Source organism: Spermophilus citellus, assembly GCF_964194105.1.
Source record: "Spermophilus citellus genome assembly, chromosome: 1".
Classification (NCBI taxonomy): domain Eukaryota; kingdom Metazoa; phylum Chordata; class Mammalia; order Rodentia; family Sciuridae; genus Spermophilus; species Spermophilus citellus.
In genome coordinates this window covers 162,256,507-162,279,465 of record NC_138182.1, presented here as the reverse complement: position 1 = coordinate 162,279,465, position 22,959 = coordinate 162,256,507, and the positions used below count along the sequence as shown (strand labels likewise).

At 45.3% G+C, this 22,959-nt stretch overlaps 1 protein-coding gene across 3 annotated transcripts in view; it reads left to right on the top strand.

The window, feature by feature from the left end:
• Window positions 1–22,959, top strand: part of MCC (MCC regulator of WNT signaling pathway) — a 269,529-nt gene that overhangs the window by 216,043 nt on the left and 30,527 nt on the right. For all 3 annotated transcript variants that reach the window (XM_081295185.1, XM_081295186.1, XM_081295187.1), the window contains 4 exons: window positions 2,919–3,059; window positions 5,180–5,283; window positions 9,123–9,306; window positions 20,540–20,774. In XM_081295185.1, the coding sequence (XP_081151311.1) occupies window positions 2,919–3,059; window positions 5,180–5,283; window positions 9,123–9,306; window positions 20,540–20,774 (664 nt within the window). The remainder of the gene's footprint in view (window positions 1–2,918; window positions 3,060–5,179; window positions 5,284–9,122; window positions 9,307–20,539; window positions 20,775–22,959) is intronic.

Sequence of the window (22,959 nt, the reverse complement as noted above, 5' to 3'; positions counted from 1 at the left end):
ATGTATACCCAGGAGAGGCCAAAGGATGAGGGAATATTTTAGTACTTGTAACTCACATTATTGTGTTAACAACTTGGGCTCTCACAAACAACTACCTAGGCTTCAACTTGTGAGGGTAAGGTAGCCTCATTTTGCAAATCAGAAAACAAAGGCTTTGCAGTTGGAAATTGAGTGACTTGACTTAAGCCCAGAGCTATTGAATAACTGAGGCAGAATTCCAACCCTTGACCTTTGACCTCACCTCCACTGTCCTCTCTGTGATGGTAATTGCAGCTGGAACCTACAATTTCTTAGAAATAACCTACCAACATGTCCTAGTATCTGCTCTTTAACTACCTTTCTTAAAGTTGAAGCCCTGTTACTCTAAAAAAATGCTAGCCTTCAACTTTGTGATTTCCCTTCGGGGAGGGGCTTCCTACTCAGATGTGTTTTTCCTCATTAAGCACATCTGTGTTATGTATTCACTATGTGCTGGGCTATTTGACATGCAAAGAAAGCAAATGGACAAAGTTCTTGCTCTCATGGAGTTTGTATTCTATTAGGGGAGATGGACAAAAAACGAGCAGATGAGATGAGAAAGCTCCTCGATGGACATAAAAGGACAGTGACAGATTTTTCTTTATTTCCTTTTTGTTGTTGTTGCAATGGTGAGGATGGACCCCAAGGCCTCCTGCACACTAATCAAGTGCTTTACCATTGAGCTACACCCCCAGCCCAAGAGTGGATTTTTGGTATATGTCTTGAAGAGGGGAAGGTTTAATCTGAGATTATAGGGGGAAAAAAACATCTATATGACAAACCACAAAGATTCTTATGGGCCAATTTAACAACCTCAAGACTGGAAAGAAATTGGCTGGAATTTCAGTCCAAAGAACAGTGGAACTGAACTAGGGTGAGAAGAAGGAGGAATTGCATGAGATAAGGTGGTCATGAAGCAAGGACGAACTTGAATGTGGATTTTGAGGGCACCGACAAATTTTATAATTTTATGTGTTACTGGAGGTTATTAGATTAAATTTTAAAATGGGAAGAACGAGACCTGATTTACATTTTGAAAGATCATTCAGAAATGAAGAATGGAAAGGGTAGAGAAGATCCGAAGTAAAGAGATGATGGCAGTGGACTAGGGTGTCCGCAGTGGGCACTGGGCTCAGGATATGTAAAATCAGTGGAGACCTCAGCTGGATTAGGTCTGGGTGTAAGAGAAAGGTTGGTCTCAAAGATGCGTGGGTGTCTAGCTTATACTTGGTCTCAAAGATCTTTCTTGGGTGTCTGGCTTGTACTGTTGGGTAGATGGTGGTAGCATTTACTGAGATGGAGAAGATGGGAGGAAAGACAAAGTTTGGGGAAAATCAAGAATTCCCTGTTGGAATATTAAATAGGAGGTGGCATGTGACACCCAGCTGGAAATATGGCAGGTAGCTAGATATGTGGGACTGATACTCAGGAGTTTGGGCTAGAGAAGTTTGCAAACCCTAGGAACAGAAATGCTTCTTAAAGTCAAGAACTAAAAAAAAATCAACCTGAGGGTGAAAGTGTTAAGGAGACAGCCCTGAATGAGCCCTAAAGGAGCACCACCCGCACAGCTTTTCCTGGGAATAAGGAGGCTAAGAAATGGCCTCTGAGACAGGATGAAACCAGCAGAGGCGCCATGACCTCAGTGAGAAAGGCATTCTAAGAAGGAGCATTTGGGGTTTGGCCACATGGAACTCTATGGGCTGCGTAAATGGCTTCATCTAATTAGCAGGGACTGACACTGGAGTCATAAACAAGAGAGCACAGATTATTTCAAGAAGTCTTAACGTGAACAGGGGCAGAAGAGTTTGTTCTTGTCACACCCTACCTTGAATTGACCTTGGAGTTGCCAGAGCCCAACAGCTCTTACTTATGCGTTCACCAGAAGTCTCCTCTGTGGACATGTGCCCCATATTCTGCTCTCAGATCTGTGGTTCTAAGATTTATCCTGGAAGCCAGTGGTTTCCATATCCCTAAACACTGCAAGAGTCACATGCATTTTGTGGGTGTCTAACCCAATGTCTCCTTAAGACTTAGTGCTAAGAGCATTCATTATGTGGCATTTTTATGGAAAATGAATCATCATACCTAGAATATACATGTCCTAGGACGGGAAATGGAGAAACTGAAGATTCGGTATTTTTTGTTTGTTTTCTGATATCACCACAAACTCATTTGCTCTGCATTAGAGCTCTGAATCTAAGAAAACTTCAGGCTCTCACTGCTGACCCTACCAAGAGTTAAGAGTTGCTGGACCTCCAACCTGGAAGGAGCTTTGGACACCATCCACAGTACTGGCCTATTTCCTACTTAGGGACCCTCAAGTGCAGTTTCTTGTTCACTCACCAAGTTCATCTTTTGCTTCTGCTGTAGCATATGTGCTTGAGAGCATGGGATCTGGAACTAGACTAACTGGTTCAAATCCCAGGGCAGGGTGCTAAGCTTTCTGTGCCTTCATCTCCTCATCAAAGAAATGGGGATAACAATACTTAATCCAACAGGCCCCTGGGATCAGGATTGAGCAAAGGCTCAGCAAATAGTAACCATGACTGCAATTCATTCGTCCTGTGTAGGGTGATGGTGAAGCATACCAGCTGCTCTGGTGATGTCCTTGAGGTCACACATCTGTTGCCTTCTTGAAATCCCTAGAGTCTCATACAGTACCTGGCACGTGAAGAGCACAGCAGTGTGGGAAATAACTAGGGGCTTGCTTTTTATTCTTAATCTATACAGAATTTAGTGGTTCTTCTATGTAGAGTCATTTCCTTGATTATTCTGTGTCCATTACATTTGCTAAAACAAATCTTAACACTCATTTCTGGCCTGCATATAAATGAGACAACTAGAATGTTGACAAGTTAATTACAGTCCCAGCATGAAAGTGATTTTTCTTTGTTTCGTAGCCGAATTGAACACCTCAAATCCCAGAATGATCTTCTGACCATAACCCTGGAGGAGTGCAAAAGCAACGCAGAGAGGATGAGCATGCTGGTGGGGAAGTACGAGTCCAACGCCACGGCGCTGAGGCTGGCCTTGCAGTACAGGTGGGGGAGCAGGAGGCGGGAAGACATGTGATATTTTTGTGGCCACCTTAATTTGGGGATGCATTCATAGTAACCTTCTGCATAAAAGTAGAAATCCAGCTTTTAGAAAGTGTAACTAACTCAGGGGTTGAACCAGCAAATATTAGCATGATACGTTGAAAATCAGTTATCACCTCTGAGCAATTGAGACAGTGAGGGTAATGGATATGGTATTAGTAAGCAGGTATGTTTCTACCAGCATATGCAACCTAGGTATCACTCATTCAAGTAATGTCACTCAAAATATCAGTTTTTGCATTACATATTGACTTGTTCTTCCTGGTCTTTTCATATTCGCATATATTATACATTTTTTTGCAAATTGAGTGTGCTCTATTTCCTCAGATTGTCATAGGGTTTTTAAACTTTGTTTTGTTTTATTTTATGGTACTTGGGGTAGAACCCAGGAACACTCCATCACTAAGCTCCATCCCCAGCCCTTTTTAAATTTTGAGACAAGATCTCACTTTGTTGCTGAGTATCTTGCTAAGTAACTGAGGCTAGCCTTGAACTTGTGATCCTCCTGCGTCATCCTCTGGGGTTGTAGGCATGCATCCCCACACCCATCCCTCCTGCAACAAGTCAGCAGAGGTTGTTCTCTACCTGCAGTCTGCCTTTGGTCAAAAGGGACTTCCCTCCCATTAGCACATCCTCATAGATGAAGAGCTAGCACCTCTGTCCTGAAATATGGACTGTCCTGCATGGAGGAACTGCCAGCACCTCCAGCTAGTGTTTTGGCCCTTATTCTTACTTGTTAGTAAAGAATCATGAAATTAAAGACAATCAAAAACAGATGGCCTCTCAACTACATGTTCACTAAAGCAACATTTACCCTATTCTGCTTGGGGAAGCTAATTAGTTATTTGCTTAAGGAGGAGATCTTGCTACTGAGGGCCTCTTGTCTGTGTTGTGTACATGCGTGGCCTCCTGTCTGCATGTGGGTCCCTCTGTGTCTCAGGCTAAGGGACAGGGGCTGTCCTTTGACTGGTTTTCCTTCCCCTAGAAAGCCAGACTCCAACTCTATGAGAAAGCTTCTGAAAGCCTGAGAGTGTTTGTGAGGCAGTTTTATAAGCACCTAGTAGAACTTTCTGTTTCAGTGGAAAGGTATGTTCTCCCTCTGTGCTGAACGGTATGGTAACCATGAGCCACGTGTGTCTATTGAGCATATGGAAAGTGGCTACTGCACTAAAGGGACTGAATTTATCTTTTCATTCAACTTCAAAAATGTTTAAAGAGTTGCATGTAGCTAGTGGATGTTATAAGCTGCAGGTCTGTGTCAAAATCATCTTCTCAGGGGGTTTATATTAGTTATTGATTGTCACATGACTGACTATCATGTCACAGTCTTGAGGGTTAGGAATCCTGGAGTGGCTTAGCTGGGTCATTCTGGGCCAGGGTCTCCATGGAGGTTCTGGGTGGGCTGTCAGCCTACACTGCATCTTCTGAAATCTTAACTGGGGCTGCAGTTTTGCTTCTGGGAAGGCTCCCGCATGGCTATCACATGGAGGGCTCAGTTCTTCCCTGGCTCTTAGCTGGAAACCATAGTTCCTTACGACAAGGGCCTCTCCAGAACACTGCTTGAGAGTGGTCAAGACATGGCAGCTGCCTCCTCTGGAGAGGATGATCTGAGAGAAAAAAGGAAATAGGAGAGGGGAACCAAGATGGAACCCACAGTGTTTTTAAGAACCTAATTGTAGGAGTGACATCATTTCTTCTACTTCTCTAAAGTCACATAGACCAACAGTGGTCCAATATGGAAAGGAGCAGCACCAGGGTATGTATACCAGGATGGGGGGACCCCCTTGGAGGCTGACTTCCTCAGGTGTATCACATGTCCCTCTTAGCTGATCATCAACGGGACAACCAAATTGCTTCTCTTGTATTTTTCTAGAACCTAGTTGAAAAATTAGAATAGGGCCGCAATACAGAGCAAGCCACTGACTTTGTCCAGGGAATCTATCTGAGTGGTCTTCTCACTCATAAGGAGGGTGAGGCTGAGACAGATCCTGAAAATGGATCTGGCATTGAATGCGCTCCCCAATCCCCACGAGAGCTGAGGACGTCATGTGCTTCCATTTCAGTGAGCAGTGCATAGAAGCCTATGAACTCCTCCTGGCATTGGCTGAGAGTGAGCAGAGCCTCATCCTGGGGCAGTTCCGAGCAGCTGGCGTGGGCTCCTCCCCCGGTAAGTATCCCGAGTCCCACCGACCCTCTTCCCTGTCTCCTCTCCCAGCCTCTTGTGCTCATCTGCCCCCTTCTCAGCTGCTGGCATTGAGTCATCTCCCAGCAACACAAACTCATTTGTCAAGTGTGTTTTTCGTTTTTCCTCATGACTGAGTGGGTAAATTGTTTATGTTGAATGCAGCAAGAACTGGAGTGGAAACAGAATTACAGACAAGTTAAAACAAACAAGCCCTTTTAGGAAACATATTCTCCTGAGCTGACAGTAGGACCAGATGGAGCCAGAGACCCACACTAGTGATTAAAGAGACCAACACACCGACACACGGTGATGCTACTTGTGGAGGGTCCCCCTGCTGCTGTGGCCTTTGTCTTGTCTTACTGCTTTTATTGGCTATGCTCGATCCCTAAGAATCTTTCTTCTAGTAGTTTTGGAGGGTGGGTTTCCTCTACCATTTCTCCAGGTGTCTTATGAATGCAGAGGAGTAGTTTCACACCTGCTGTCACCGGCTTTGCAGAATGTGCACTCCACCAGCCCACTCTGAGTAGGAGTGCAGGTGTGTGCTCACCCTCTTGCTTCCCTGCCACCTCTTCTTGCCCCCACCCCAGGACTCAGGTGTCTTTTTGGCCTGATTTGTTGAAGGCGAATGTAATTAAAAACCATGCAAGTGTGGCATCCTAGGCTCAACAGAATTTGCTAGACTTGGCCACAGATGGTGGCTCTGAGGCCTGCTCTGGTGTGAGGAGGACCACAGTGGATATAGAGAAGAGAGACCAAGGGGCAGGGCTCCCACCCCCTCTATGCAGAACGGGGGCCTGGACATGACCTTGCTTACAGTTCTTTGGAAAGGCATTGGCAAGTCCATGAAGCCAAAGTGACCAGGTCAGTCTTGAGTCATGGGTGGGTAGTAGGAGCAGGCTAGACGGCCCCAGGCCATCTGTCACAGGCTGGCTTGGAGCTGTGAGCTCAGGGGCCCACAGCTCTTCAAGGGCTGTGTCCTTCCATTAGGGCCTGTCCTTTCAGGATCCCCCTTACAAAGAAGGCCACCACCAAAGCACCTTCTAAATGCCCCCACTGTCCTCGCCAGCTCCTTTGCCTGCCTGGGGACTAGCTTTTGCAGTGAATACTCAACATATTTTTGCTCCTTTGGTTATAACATGCACAGGAATCTGAATCAAATCTGGAGGAAGGGAAACAAGCTGGGCATTAATTTCCTGCTTCATATCTAAGTTACCCCACAATGGAGCAGGCCTTCATTTGTATGAATGGCCATCCTCGACTCCTCCGCCCGAATATTTTTTCTTTCTTTCTTTCTTTTGTTAATATTACCAATCTCAGCCTAGAAGTAGAAACTCTGCCAACATTTCCATTAGAAACCTCATTTCTTAGGGTCCTTTAGTTGAATCATAAAACTTTATTCCTCATATGAAACAGATCCTAAAGTGATCTTGATCTTGGCCTGCTGTCAGTCGTGTGTGTGTGTGTGTGTGTGTGTGTGTGTGTGTGTGTAGAAAAATGATCAATTAAGGAGAAAACAAATCAACCATCTTAATTCTAGGTCAGAGCAGTGTTTTAACCTATTCCGTCCTTTAAAGACACCTTTTACCTACTGAGTACAGTTACATGGAGCTGAAATGGCTTCAATAAACCTGCATTTAAAAGATTTAAAATCAATCTTAAAAATGCTTTGTATTTACCTAATACTGAGTGGCTCATCTATGTATTTATAAGACGCCACCTGTCATTAATCTCATGCCTACTTCAGAACCGAATTCAAATAGCAGTCAGCTGGTGAGATGTCTGTAAAGTGTCTTTGTGAAAAGAAAAAGGGCATGCAGGTTGTGGGAGGAAAGTCCAGGGAGCCGTAGATGTGGGATGCACCCCACTTCTTCACCACTCTCCGTAGCACTAAGGGTGTCTTCATATTTAGCAGCCACCCCATTAAATCTCACTCCATCCCGCTGACAACGGCACAGATCTGTCACTGTGCCCCACCAGGCCAAATAAGCAAGAGCTGGTCTGTGACATTTACCCACAGTATCAATTATTGTGATGGTGTTCTTTGTTTCTTCTTGACTTCACAAGCACTCATTACGTTCATTCTAGATGATTTAGATCAGTGGTTTTCGAACTGTGACCTAGGATGCTGGAAGGGTTTCTTTGGGCCTCAGCAGTGGCTTCAAAGGGTAAGAAGCTGAGTGTACCTCGGCCATCCATGCCCACTTCACCCAGATCCACATTTATCATTCTGTATAGTTCAGCATGCAAAATTTAATGATTTCATTTGAAAATATTTGGAAAAATGTGCTCTATAGGTAGCCAGTGATTGTCATTTTTGGCTGGCATTTCTTTTTCTTTTTAAGTCTTTATTTTTTAGGGCAGTTTTAGTTTCACAGCAAAATTGAGAGGAAGGTACAGAGAGGTCCCACCTAGTCCTTGCACCTGCACATGGAAGGCCTCTGCCATTATAGTGATAATGCTCCCACCAGAGCCATGCATTCGTCATACTTGATGACCCTAAGTTGACACATCATTATCATCCAAAGTCTGGAATTTACATTAGGGTTCACTCTTGGGGGTATACCTTCTATGGGTCTGGACAAATGTGTAATGCAATGTGTCTACCATTGTAATACTGGAAAGAGTAGTTTCACTGTGCTCTACCTATTCCTTCCTCCCTCTCCACTTTCATCCTCCCAATCCTTGGCAACTACTGATCTTTTTTTTTCATACATTTTTACTTGTAGATGGGCACAATACCTTTAATTTATTTTTTATGTGGTGCTGAGGATCCAACCCAGCACCTCATACATGCGAGGCAAGTGCTCTACCACTGAGCCCCAACCCCAGCCCCAACCACTGATCTTTTTAATGTCTCTTGTTTTAACAATGTTTAAAACAAGAAAAATGTGAACATCCTAAGTTGGGACATCACTGCCTGACTCTGTGCTGGTGCCCACCAGGCTCCATTTCTGCTCCAGCCTGGCTCCTGGAGGCATTTGAGTGGGCCGCTCGTTACCAAGCAGAGAAGGTCAGGGATAGCATCAGCACGGAAAATCTGAAGTTCTCATTTGAACCGTTAGCTTGGTCTCTTTTGCCCTATATCAATCATTTTTTAATATATATATATATATATATATATATATATATATATATATATATATATATATATAAATTTTTAATATATATTATTTTAGTTGTAGATGGACATAATACCTTCATTTTATTTATTTATGTGGTGCTGAGGAACCCAGTGCCTCACACGTGCCAGGCAAGTGCTTTGCCACTGAGCCCCAGCCCCAGCCCCACCCCCCCCACTACATCAATCCCTCTTTTTTTTAAATACCTTTATTTTTATTTGTTTTTATTTTTATGTGGTGCTGAGATTTGAACCCAATGCCTCACACATTCTCGGCGAGCGCTCTACTGCTGAGCCACAACCTCAGCCCTACATCAGTCTCTTAACTGAAGTTGTTGACACAGAGAGATGGCAGTTTTGCCTCCGTTTCTCCCTGCTGTCATTCACAAAGATCCCATGCACAGTGGCCTTGTCCCTGAGTGGGAGGAGAAGCCAGGAGCCTGGATGAACAGAGCACGTGAGAGCTGGAAACTGACCTTGGAGATCACATTCGTCCATGAGGATAGTGGAGCCCAGAGCAGAGAAATGCCTTCCCAAACACGGGGTCAGAGCCAGGCCCAGAACGCAAGTCTCCTCACTGAAGGGCCACTGCCAGTTGCTCCCCAGTGTGCCACCTCTGCTGAGTCACTGAGACGTGTTTATGCAGGCTTGTTCCCTCTTTCAGGCCAACCTTGATTAATCCATTGGCTTTTCTGTGATGTAGGCGACCAGTCAGGGGATGAAAACATCACTCAGATGCTCAAACGAGCCCATGACTGCAGGAAGACAGCCGAGAACGCCGCCAAGGCCCTGCTCATGAAGCTGGACGGCAGCTGCGGGGGAGCCTTCGCTGTGGCCGGCTGCAGCGTGCAGCCCTGGGAGAGCCTGTCATCCAACAGCCACACCAGGTACTGGGTGGCCTCCCTGTCCCCGGAGGGACCTCTTTTTTCCTTACTGGGCTTGACACATAGTTGGCTTGAGTAAGGAAGAATTCCCTTCAGGCTGTGACCAGCTCCATCCAAGGAGTCCGAGGAATAGAGCAAGTGGTGGAGGGGCTGGGCACGTGGGTCAGTGGTAGAGCACATTCCTGGCCTGTGTGAAGCCCTGGGTTTGATCCCCAGCACTGCAAAAAGAAAAAATAAAATAAAATAAAATTTTAAAAAGGAGAATGGAGAGCTAGAAAGTGGCCTTGTTTGGCTCACATGGAAATTGAATTCAAGAGAAAAAGGGTGATTTGCTCCAGAATGTGGTAAAGATGGAACATAAATCTACATTTCTGTCTGATGCTCTTTTTCCTGTACTACTCTATTCTTCATTTCCTTGTAATTCTTGATTTCTTAGCACCTGGAGTGGCGAAGGACTCTCTGCTACAGTCATTGGGAATCCCAGGCCCAGCCCACTTCTCCCAGTTCCATACTCCACTCTCCTTCCCTCCTGTGCCTCTGTGCTTTATAAGCTCTTCTCAGGCAAGAGCCTCTCCTGTCCTTTCTTTTGCCTCTTAGAGTGATGCCACAATCCTGGCACGTGCTTAGCAAGCTCTTAATCATGAACCTGAGGTCAAGTTCCCCATCTCAATCTAGAGAACTAAAGAGGTTACTTGAAAAAGATGAGGAGAGCCGTGAAGACCTCGTGAAATATAATTTGCTGAAGCTCTTTGATCCCTTTGGATGGGGGATGGGGATTCAGAATGAAACCTTTTCCAGTTATCATTTCTTGCCATCAAAGCCCTAAATTCCTTCCCTTCATACACTAGTTCTCAGTCTAAAAGGCACTTTGTCAGAGATTCTAATGGAATTTCCAAGTCATGAAAGACAAGGGTACTCCATTACAGATGAGAAAACCTTGGCCCAGAGCCCTGTAAGCGACTTGCCTAAGGTCACATGGCTGCCCAGAGGGAGATCCAGGACTTTGATGTCAAGCTTACAGTTCCTCCCCCTGCACCACACTGGATCTCATAACACTCCTGGACAGTGTCCTTGCATGCCAAATGACCAGAATCACTTAAGGGTAGATGGAATCTTAAAAGCCCAAGGAGAAATGCTGGTGTTTTCTCGGTACCTGAAAGCAGTGGAATGCTCTCATCTCTTTCCCACTGGCAGGACCCAGCTGAGTGCCTCATTTACCTGTATTGGACCCGCATCCCACAAGAGGCCACAGTCCTAATACTGAACTTGGTCAGGAGTCCACAAACACAAGGGGACTTATTTCCTCTCAACTCCAGCAACAGTTGTCTTAATTCAGTGAAACACAGATCATATTTTTTTTTCCTGGAAACCATATTCTTCTGCTTAAACACAGAAAGCAGATGCTTCTTAATGACTTTTCCAGAGTGTATAATCTATAATTTCCATGTTCATTTAGATAGAGATGTAGTCCTTATGTTGTCAGTGAGGCTGTTCTGTTGAATTAGTGAATTGGGTTGACAGGAACGTACACCGTTTTGGTAGCTTATGAGGTTTGTGCGTTTTCTCATATTTCCCCATCCCCTAATATAATTTTATTGTTTTAATATGAATCAGAGACCATTTCAGAGTCAGAAGTGCAGTTCTCTCACCATCTGTTAATGGAGATCCCGGTTTTAAGTATTTGGTAGAAGAAATGGTTTATGGAATAGGTGAGCCTTGATTTTTGACAACATTTTCTCAGAGAAACTTAATCTTTGGCAGTAGACTTCTAGAGGCTGAGATAAATTCAGAACACAGAATCTGTATGTTTAAAGATGACCTCACAAAAGTATGACCCAGTCTCAACTGGGTCTTCCATCTTAGCTCTGATTCCACACGGTTCTTAAAAATTCCCTCTCCTGCTCACCTCAGGGCAACTCAGAGAAGAGGATACAGGAGAACCACACACAGGACATTCACATGGCACCCCGCATTCACAGAACCTGACACAACTGCAATATTTCATGTTAAACATGGGTGCGGGGTGAAGTTCCCAACCACCAGCTCTCTTTCACACGTTCAGTAATCCCAGCAATCTTATTTGTAATTCTTGCCTTTCTGACTTAGACATTCCCCATGTCAAGTTATGGAAAAAAAAGAAAAAAGTATTCTATTATGGTGCTTTATGTGTCCCAGTAAATCACCTTTTCTCCCACTGTAACCATCCAGTCAGAGAGTCCGTGCACTGTTACCCACCGTCTCAGGAAAAGAATGCTGTGTGTGAGGCCTCTGGCACACACAGTCAGCACCTGAGGACAGGAGGGAGGCTCCTTTTAGGAAGGAGCAGCAAAGGGGTAGTTTACCAGCAAGGAGAATAAAACTCAGTTGGCTCTGTTGATAGAAGCCCAGGGACATTGCTATTTGCTATTTCTTTTTTTTTTTTTTTTAATATAGCAACTGCTTCATCAGAAACATAATTGTCTTTGTGGTCAGAGTAACTAGGTAATGTTGATTGCCTGGGCAATTTTGTCAACATGTCACAGCAAAGAGGCAAATGGGCTAAATTGTTAGGAAGTTGAAATGGGGGTTCTCAATCAAGCCTACCTTTGCATGAAGCATTGCAGTCCCAGCTCATAATATGGGAGTGTTGTCACTGACCTAAATCCACAAAAGGATAAGCAGCCAAGACAGACATAACCAAGCAAGCCTACTCTCACAGAGGCTGGAATCGAGTCTTAGCACTTGGTGGGGGCCAGGCTGAGCCATGTGCGAAGGGTGACCGCGACCTCGTATGAGCCTCTGTGTACCTGTGTGCAGCTGGGGTACTGCCTAGCTGGTCATTCCTACTGGGGCATGATCCCCTAATTATAATGGAAGGTAACAGGGCTCCAGAGAGGCCAGCCCTCTCCCTCTAATCTGGTCTGGATTAAGGTAAAGTTGCACTGGGGCAGAAAGAGCAGTTGAGGACAGTAGATTTATGTCAAATGAAAAGGTGAATAGCTTCAAATAGTCATCTAATTAGGATAGGTCTCTGCCACCCCCATCAGTAAGCTTCAGGGAATTTGATTGGGACTAGATCTGACTATTGTAACATCACCTTTACTAAAAAGGAAGTAGTTTCCCATCTAAGTATCAAGGGCATCCATCCAAAATCCCAGAGATTAATACTTTGTAGTGATGGTAAGATCTCTACCTGAGATATGTTCCTTGACATGACTGGGTGGTGATCAACTCTCCTGCTCAGATGTCTTTGTCACTTTTTGAGAATATGGTAGAGACATGAAATATGCTTCTTTTATTTTTTTTAAGACTTAACTTCCCAATTTCAAAATAACTGTAGGCATATCATCAAAATAAATAATTAAACTCCAACATTACAAAATACATAGTACACAAAGTAAAAGTTCTCCATGCTAGGACCCTCACTGGAAAGGACAGTTTGGGGTGTAGGCCCACATACTTAACTGCATTTTTTTTTTTATTAGTTAAGACCCTGATGGGCTGGGGATATGGCTCAAGAGGTAACGTGCTTGCCTGGCATGCACGGGGTGCTGGATTCGATCCTCAGCACCACATAAAAATAAAATAAAGATGTTGTGCCCACTGAAAACTGAAAAATAAATATTAAAAAAAAATTCTCTCTCGATCTCTCTCGCTCTCCCCCCCCACTCCCTCCCTCCCTCTCCTCTCTCCTCTCTCTCTTTAAAAAAAAAAAAAAAAAAAAAAAAAAAAAAGACCCTGAGTTGCCAAGGACAGAAATGTGCCCAAATAGCTTAAACAGAAAGGGATCTCCCTGGAAAGAGATCAGGTCTTCTATGCACAAGCTGCATACCTGAGCAGAAGGCAGCGGGTAGAGGCTTACAATACACCCAAACAGCAGCAGCACCAGGCTCCTCCACATCCAGCCTGTGTGGCCCCCTCACATGACTGAGTTCTCTTCACTGCAAGTAGCCTTCTCCAGGGGACAGAACCAGCACAACGCCTTCATTTATACATGAGGCTGACAGGTTTCATGGGCAACAAGTAAGAGAAATCCCAAATGGAATGATAATGGCCAAATTACATTGTATGCATGCGTGAATATATACCAATGAATGCCACCATTGTGTACAATTGTAAGGCAGTGATTTAAAAAAACAAAAACAAAAACATGGGGGATAACAGTGGCCATAGCAGAGTGAGGTTATAGCCATTCCCACGGGTGTCGTGAGTGAAGAAGGAAAGGAGAGAATCTCAACAGAAGAGCTTGTGGACCAAATCTGGTATCGTTAAAAATATACTGTCCATAAAAACATGACAACATCTAATTTTTAACCTCACAGGGATCCTATTGTGCACTGTCTTGAAACATGCTTCCCCCTAAGCGTTATATTCTCAGACATTTTGGCATATGCATCATGCTCCTCAATAGTGCATGGTTTTCCATCGGATGACATACCATGGTGTACTTCAACAGATTCCTCTTGTGGGATGTTTGTATCCAGTTTTCAACTATTGCAGACATTGCTGCAGCCACTGTCCTTGTCCTTATGCTTGTCCCTCTTGTGCAGTTTCTGTGGGACCAGTTCTAAGATGAATCAGTGGACTCAGAAATGATTAATATTTTCAATGTCAAATAGCCCTCCCAACATAATCCAGTTATTCTTCTACAGCCAGCGTATGGGCCTCTCCCTCCACACCTTTGCGAACACTGCATGGTGTGGCGTACATGTTCTCAATTTGGCCGTCAGGTGTGTATGGTGTCTATCTTGGTTTATTATCCTTGACCAAATCAGGAACGGGTTAGTATTTGTTTAGAGATGCCTTGTTTCCAACGCCATTATAATGGCACCTTTAAAAATGAATACGTAGAATTTATCTCCTAAACGTCTCTGCTTCCTATTTTGACTTCCACCGTCAACTAAGTTTGCAGTAGCTTTCTGGACCCAGGCAGTTTCTGAAGACTTTATCTGACTGCATATTCTTTCATACCCATATTTTGCAAGACAATTTATTAAGTACTTTACCCTCATTTAACCTCAGTTTCTCATAGAGAATTCTGACAGTCATGCAAGAGCATCCTAGCCTAGGATGCCTGGAATTTTTTAGTGTTTTTAGTCCTTTGCTGCAAAACCTTTTATTATCAAAAAGGGGGGGCTGGGGATACCCTCAGCACAACACTAAAAGATAAAGGCAGTTGACGGGGCTCTTCCACTTGGATAAATGAGGCCACCTAGGAGTAGCTTAAGTATCAAGTGACACTGGGACCAACACCCTCCTCCAAATCAATTTCACATGCTCAGCAATGCAGGTGACTAGGTACATAGCACTTCCTTTCTAAAAATGAGCTGTTCCTTGGTAGAAATTAGATCTCAACCAATGCTAAGTAAGATGCTGATAAAAAGTCCAGGAAAACTTTGTGATTTTTGAAGCAAAAGAAAATGGCTATCCTTCTAGCTTTCTGCCTAGGCAAGCTAAATAAAAATGAATTTTTCATCTGATGAGCTCAGTGGTTAAGCATTCTTAAGTGGTTAAGGTAGGGAATCATCTTGAGAATAGAGATGGGACCTGGTACAGAGGGACAGATGAGATGATATTTGATATGGATAGCTAGTTAGAACAGCACTTCCCACAGTGGACAGGGTAGGCACAGGGTGGGTGGTCCTGAGCCGATCAGCTGTGTGTTTCCACTGAGCTGCAGGCCAGCTACACGTGCAGTGGGTGTGCGACATGATCAGATACAGAATGAGCTACCACGACAGGACCTCCAGCAGAGCATCATCAAAAGACACCCATGTATCTGCCTGGCTCCTCAAAAATCAGAGCAAAACACAAGCATGTGCCATCAGTGGAGTTGGGGGTTTCTTCATCTGCAGCCTTCCCCCATCCTGCTCACAGACACCTCCAGCCTCCCACCCTGGAGAAGAGGGATAATTTAGCCTGCAGAAAGTGATTTATTTCCCCTTGACAGCTGAGCTCATCCTGCATTCCAAGCTGGGAGAGTTAATGGATGACTTAGCCCCCACCCAGCAGCCGACAGCAGGCCCTTGGGAGGCTGCAGTGCCTGTCTGCAGGAGGCCAGAGGAAAGGCCAGTGGCTGCCCCTCCCTCCACCACTGTCATAATCATATTCTGTGGTGGAACATTAAGGGCATAAAGCAGGATTGTAATTAACCTCGCCTGATCTCTTCCCCGTTGGTGTCCTGGAAAGAGGGAGGCTGGAGTGGCCCTGGGCTGCGGTGCTTATTTTGAAATTCAACTTTCCTTTGCTTAAGAGCAGTTTAAGGCTGTCAGCTTCCAACAGGGTCAGATCTGTGAACTGAGATCTTTTTTTTTTTTAATTCCTTTCTAAAAATTATGCTTATAGCAAAAAGCCTTCTTACTCAACCAGGGATCATCTCCTGCTGTTCTTCCAAGTAGTTTTTTTGGGGAGGGGCAGGTACAGGGGATTGAACCCAGGAACACTTAACCACGGAGCCATATCCCCTGACCCTTTTTATTTTTTTCTTTTGAGATAGGGTCTCACTAGGTTGCTTAGGATCTTGCTATGTTGCTGAGGCTGTTGACCTCTTGCAACCCTCCTGCCTCAGGCTCCCGAGTCACTGGGATTACAGGTGTCCACCACATCCAGCTCTCCCAAACAGTTCTAAGTGGTCTTTAAAGTCAATTCCAGTGGAAACTACTTTTCTTCTCAGATGGGGTTTTCTAGATGGCTGCAATGGCTGACCCCTTGAGGATCCCTAGGTCTGGGGTGGGTGTTGTGTGACTGTTGGCCCGGCTATCTGGAAAGTGGCCCCATCCCTGCTCCTTGCCTAGAACAAGAGCTTTGTGGCCACATGAGCTGGTCCTTTTCATGCCTGGGGAAGTGTGAACCATTAGTGTTCCTATTTATTGCAGTGTAGAAAGTTTGTGTAATTCACTCAGGCCTGTGAGGTTAGGAAGGGCCGGAGGAAGAATCTACAGACTGATTTCAGAGATGTGCTGGAAGCCAGCGGCATCCGCCCGAGCAACCTGGGAGCATAGTGGCCTCTACCTAGAAAATGTGAGGGTGTCCAGTTACTAGAAGATGCTGGTTTATCCTGTGGGGTAGACAAACTTGAGAACAAAAGTTCTCAGACTTGCATCAGAATCTCTATTAAAACACAGATTGCTGGGCCACCTAGTGGAGTCCCTGACTCTGTGGGTCTGAGGCATGAGGCTTGGGAATGTGTAATCCTGACAAGAACCCAGGCATCACTAATGTGGCCAGCCCAGGGATCCTTCTTGAGGCAGACTGATCTTGCTAAGTGGAAAATCTGACAAAATATCACTCAAGGTCTGCAGAATAATGAAGAGTAGTATGACTCTTAGTCCTATTTGAATTTTGCAATTTTTATTTCAAATGAAAGTCTATTGAGGGTGCTTCAAGTATTAAAGGTGTGTTTCTAAAAACAGTAGAAGAAGAAAACAAGGTGTCATGTAAATGGCAGGCACGTGGGGTGTTGGTTATTGTCTGTGTGTTTCTAGGCATTTGAAATTTTATAAGATCATTTTCAATGAAAGGAAAGGCTAGAGGTTTAAGTTGATTTGGGGGGCTGAGTCCCAGCTTCATGGGGGAGGAGTTCCTTCCTGAAGGCTCCTTCCAACTAAGTAGAAGAGAAGCCCTGCTATTCCCCAGTGCCTCGCTTTCTAAACCCACCTTGTCTGCAAACATCACGCTCAGCCCCACGGAACACCTGCTGAACAATGCCAACACCTGAGTTTGCTTTAATTTTCCTGCTCATTCATCTGGGGAAAATGTCTGTCTCTCCATGGCAATGCTGACAGCCTGAGGTGAGCTCCTGAGTCCCGCCTGTGCACTGCATACCCACCACAGAGCTGTTTGCAGACAGGGCTTTCCTGTGATGCTGAGTGAGGGACCCTTGTTTTCTCTATTGAGGAAGTTCCTCTCATGTGCCGCCCAGCTCCCCAGGGCCCTGCACTATGGGTACTGTATGATCAGTCCTGCTTCTTTGAGCTGCATCATTTCTTTATGGAACAGCACCCAGGGTGTGGGAAGGTGCCTTCTTCCTTCTCATCCTTTTTAAAAGACAGCTGAAGAAAACAAAATAGTGATCAGTAATGATTATTTTTATCCTTTCCCTGCATTCCCAGCTCACACCCTGCTGGACTTCCACAGTCTCTCCCCAGGACTATTGCAATAGCTTCCTAAGGGCTCTCCCTCTTTCTGCCCTGTTCGCCCTGCATCTCTCCTCAGCATAGAAGCCAGAGGGGTCCTGTTAAAATGTAATAGGAGGATTTTGTCACCACTTTAATAACTTGCATTCTAATTCTAGAGAAAAAGATGCAATCCTTATAAAATCCTATGTGGAACGGTGCACAGCCTCCTCTCTGACCTCTTCTCCTTCTTCCTTCCCTGGCTGACTTGGCTTGCCACTATCTCATTCCTGCCAGTCAAGTTCAGTGCCGCAGGGCTTTTGCACTTGTTGTGTCCTTTGCCAGCGCAGTCTTCCTCTACATATCCCCATAGCTCTTTTTCTTGCCTCCTTTTGGTCCCTTCAGTTGTAACATTGCCCTGCAGACCTTGTTAGATAATGACCCCACCCCACTCTGCCCTCCCCATGTGTCTCTCTCCATTGTTCTCCATTATGCTTCTCACTGCCTGATGTACTGTGTCATTCACACAGTACATCAGTCACACAATTGCTTGGCTCCCCTGTTGGAATAGGAGTTCTGTTCAGGCAAGGACTTTTCCAGGGCTCAGGAGGCACTCTGGTATTTCTTGAATAAATGAATGACAGCTACATTTGTTGTGTGCTTATCCTACACTGGGCACTGTCTAAGCACCTCAGTGATATTTTTTCCTTCCCACATCTCTACAGAGCAGGTACTGTTAATTACTTTCATTTTACTGGTGATGAAATAGGAAATCTACAAAATGTAAGACGCTCAGGTCAGGAGTAAAAGCAGCACTTCAGTGTTAGAGCTCTGCAAAGACAGAGAACCAATAGGCAGTGGATCTAGTAGAGTGCTGGAGAGGTGTCAATATGTTATCTGTTTCTACACACACACACACACACACACACACACACACACACACACACACGACCATCTGAAGGAATCGACTCATTTGATTATCGGCTGGCAAGTCTGAGGTCTTCAGGTGAGGGTGGAGATACAAGAAAGAGTCCTTGTTGAGTCCTGAGTCTGGAGGCTGTGGGGGCATGATTTCTTCCTTCTTGGGGGGTATCAGTCTTTTAAGGCTTTCACCTGATTGGATGAGGATATTATGGGAACTAATCTTCTTTACTCGGAGTCTTATGACTTAAATATTAATTACATCTAAAATATGCCTTCATAGCACCATCTAGACATGTTTTGCAAGTACCTGGGCGCTGTGGTCCAGCCCCACGGACATTTCCCTCACCTCCCACTGCCCGAGGGGTGGTGTAAGATGGTCAGGTTGGTCTCATTTCATCTCCCAGTGACTTCTTTTCTGTGATGATGGGACAAAAGGAGTGAGGGGCTACACTGAAGGTCTTTGGTACTCAGGAATTAGCTGTCCTGGAAGTTATTCTCTGACTCAAAGGCCACCCGAGCCATAAAGTGGTCTTTTCCTCATGTGGATCCATGAAGGCTCCAACCCACCTTCTCTTCTCACCCTTCATCTCCCTGGAAGCCTTCTCTGTTTTGAGACAGGGTCTTGCCTAGGCAGGCCTTGAACTTCTGGACTTCAGGGATTCTCCTGCCTCAGCCTCCCATGTTACAGGCCACTGCACCCAGCTTTGTCTCCTTCATGTGCAAGAGTGGAATTGCCCTTGATGATTCGGACTCCTCTGCCCATTGCCCTATTCCAGTGCAAGATCCAGAGGGCAGGCTGTGGAGACCTCTCCCTGCTTCTTGCCTGGCTTCTAGCTGCAGGAATCTTGGGAAGAGGACAGAGCTGTGGAATAAGAATCCTCAGCCAAGTGTTACACCACTTTCAGCCCCATGACTCCACCAGCCACTTAATGTCTCTGAGCTTTGGTTTCTAAATCTGTAATAATGGTGATGATAATGCCAGCCTGCCCTGTTTGGTTGAGAATTCAATCTTCCATCTTTTCCAAAACCAGTTCCAAGAGGAGTGAGCCAAGCTTAGGCAGGCCCAGTGCGGGTAGAGAAATTGCTGTGGGTCCAACGGGGCTCAGAAACCTCCAGGACGGCCTAGGTGCAGTGGCTCATTCTGAGCTAATGGAGCCAACTTGCCACTGCTGGGACAGGCTGGAATCCTCTTGAGCCTCAGTTTTCCTGTGGCCCTTTCCTTTTCTTGGTGACTTGGTCCCTCAGAAACTCTCCTGTGCCAACAAAGGCCCAAGCTTCAGCTGGGTGCACCTACCCAGTTGCTGTGCAACCTGAGCTGCCAAGGGCCACCTGGATTGGACCAAGACCCTCTGTTGGACACTTAAGAATGTGCTGTGGAGAACTAAGTCACCCACTTTGAGCATTGTTCTTGCTATATTATACTCACCTGTTTCTTGGGGTACAATAAGCAATAGAGGAGTCAATGCAAAACCACCCTTCCTTCCACATTCCACCCCAGGGGACTGCTGCCACTCTGGGATACGTGTGCTTGTGAGTGTGTGTGCACACACATAGCTATAGATCATGCCATATAGATCATATTCTTCAATCTCTTGTTCCCTTAATGTTATCTCTTACACATGTGCATCTATTTTTATTGCATGTAGTTTTCATTCTATTGCCTCACTTAAAATATCTCTACCATACTCATGGTTATCACCATAATGTCCACATCATTTCTCTCCCTTCTGATGTATAATAATACACTAAACCTTATTTTAGATTATATATGTCAAACAGCTTTGTACATGTGTATCTTTTTGCTTCTGTGGGATTATCCTTGTAGTTCAGTTTTAGAGTCTACAATGTTACCTCAAAGTATAAACATTTTTATTATTCTTTATACTTATTTCTTGCCTAAAAGGTAGTATCAGTATTCTGTGTCATAAAATATATATTCTTTGTGATATTGGAGATTGAACCCAGGGGCACTGAACCACTGAGCTATATCCCCAGTCCCTTTTCTTTTTAAGACAGGGTCTAAATTCTCCAAGCTAGCCTTAAAAATTGTGATCTTCCAGCTTCAGCCTCCCTAGTTGTTGAGGTTACAGGTGTGCACCACCACATCTGGCTAAAAATACTATTTTTTTCCACTACCATCTAGATAATTTGGGGGAGAGGGATGAGAAAAGATCTATTAGTAATGGCTTGGAAATGTGGTGTTTTTCTTTTCTTCTCAGCACAACGAGCTCCACAGCCAGCAGCTGCGACACAGAGTTCACAAAAGAAGATGAGCAAAGGCTGAAGGATTATATCCAGCAGCTCAAGAATGACAGAGCTGCAGTCAAGCTGACCATGTTAGAGCTGGAGAGCATCCACATCGATCCGCTGAGCTATGACGTCAAGCCCCGGGGGGACAGCCAGAGGCTGGACCTGGAGAATGCGGTGCTGATGCAGGAGCTGATGGCCATGAAGGTGTGCTGTGGGGTCAGCCTGCTGCTGGCCTGGTGGGGAGATCACAGGCCTGGGAAGGGGGGTGGGGTCAGCAGATTAGAAATCATCCCCATCCATGTTCAGCCTCTTCTCCCCAGAGTAGAGTCAGAGCCTTGCTAGTGGACAATGTGGTTTCCATTTGTCCAGGGGTCATTTGGGCTGGACATTCATGGAGGGGTGGTTACATTCTAGAGGATGCTTTGGGGTGTCTCAGCTGAGCTCTAGATTACTTATTCCTCCAAGAGAAGTCAAGCCAGACATCAACAGGCTAGAATAAGCCTCTGTCCTTTTACAATGGCCTCTAATATCAAGAATGTGTGAAAGTATTTCTTGGGTCACTAATGCTGATGTTAACTGAAGGTGGGGCCAGACCAGGGTGAGGCCAGCTGCAGAACTTGACTGAGAACCCTGTTTTTTTGACACCCTGGAGACGTGGGTGCAGTGTGAAGCCTGCTCAGACCACAGTGTCTGCAGGGAAGTTTGGCGATGCTGTTTAGGCTAAATATCCTATAAGATCTTGGGCCATTCACCCACTGGCTGAGTTCTCTATCAGCATTTGCAGGGCAGAGGGAGCTTCTGGGAAAACAGCTGCCACTCATTGGTAAGCAGTTAACCTGTGACTCTGCTGACTCACAGAGGTGGGAGCTTGCTTGGGCTGCTCTTGCAGGACCTGGGGCAGCACTGGGCCGAACTGCCAAGTGATCAGGGAGAATTAGAGCCTGGGAGCCATCTCTCTAAACCTGCTTTCCAAACTCTGCTGTTTTGTGAACAGTGGCCTGAATTGCAGAGTCTTGGATTCTACCATGTCCCTGGCCCACAGGCGTTGGGACATGCCATGGGCATTCTCAGGCAAAAGCCAGCTCACAGCTTAGGAACTGGAGGCAGAGTGGGTCACAGCAATGCCACAGAAATAGCCCACAACATTTCTCTACCATGGAGACCAGTAACGTCCCCAGAAAGATTCCCCACTGCCTCTGGAGAGAGGGCAGAAGCTGTCAGTAGTAGTTATCTCAACGCACTTGGGCACCCTGCTCAGCAAGTCCTTGCCCTTGGGTGCTGGAACTTGTGTCTGGTAAGACTCTGGGCAGTGGGTACAGATGTGGGGAGCCCACCATTTTGCTCCATGTCCACACTTGCTTGTCTCCTTCCAGCCCCTTGGTTCAGATTCGCTCCTTGGAGAGTTCTCATATCACACTAGCTGATCTCTCCTCTCACTGCCCAGGACCTGGCCTTGGGTCTATAATCACAGTTGCTACAATTAGGAGCCCCCCCCTTTGTGGACACTTGCACCCTGTGGGCATGAGCCACGAGGCCACCCTTCCATTATTTATTCCAAACTTCATATTTCCTTTGGCCATAGACTAAAATTTTCCTTTTTATATTGTGGCCAACATGTGGTGTGACAAATTCAGTGTTATACTGGCCAGGAAAGACATGCTTTTGTGGCATAAAAGCTCTCTGATATTCCTTTTGCTATGTGAAAATAAAACATGCATGATCTTAGAACTTTGCTGAAAGAGTAAAAATTACAGAGAGTTGGGAAGAGACAACCCATAGCCTGAACCTCAGGATGGGGGGTCGTTACTGCCCAAGGCTAAGCATCAGCCCATCGCCTTTTCTCCAGTGTGTTTGCCAATATATACTCATCAGTACAGACTGATGATGTTGTACATGCTCTGTAATCCAGCAGCTTTTGTTAGATTTTTACCATTTTTTTCTAGAATATAACTACAGAGACACTCAAGTTTCTGAGGTGTTTTTTTTTTTTTTTTTTACTTCTTGTATATGATTCTTTGTAAATACCTTTTTGCCTCTAGACGATTTACTTGGTCACTTTAAAACTCCGCCCTTCTTTTTTGGATGACCTATGCTTTCTTTGTGACCCCTACTCCTTTATTCCATGAATCATTTAAAATATTAGTTCTTCATATTCTGTTACTTCTGCTTCTGTGAATGCCAGCTCTCACTTCTGTTGTGTCTGCTGATTCGCCCTCTTTGTGCTTCATTCTCATTTCCTGTGATGGGAGGTGGAGAACATGTGTACAGGCTCATCTGTGGACATCCTGTCTCTGGGGGTCCTGTGGGCCCTGGGTTGTTGCTGTCCCTGCAGAATAGTTCTGTTTAGATCGGTGAGACCTGTGGGTTTCAGAGGTTTATTGCTAGTTTG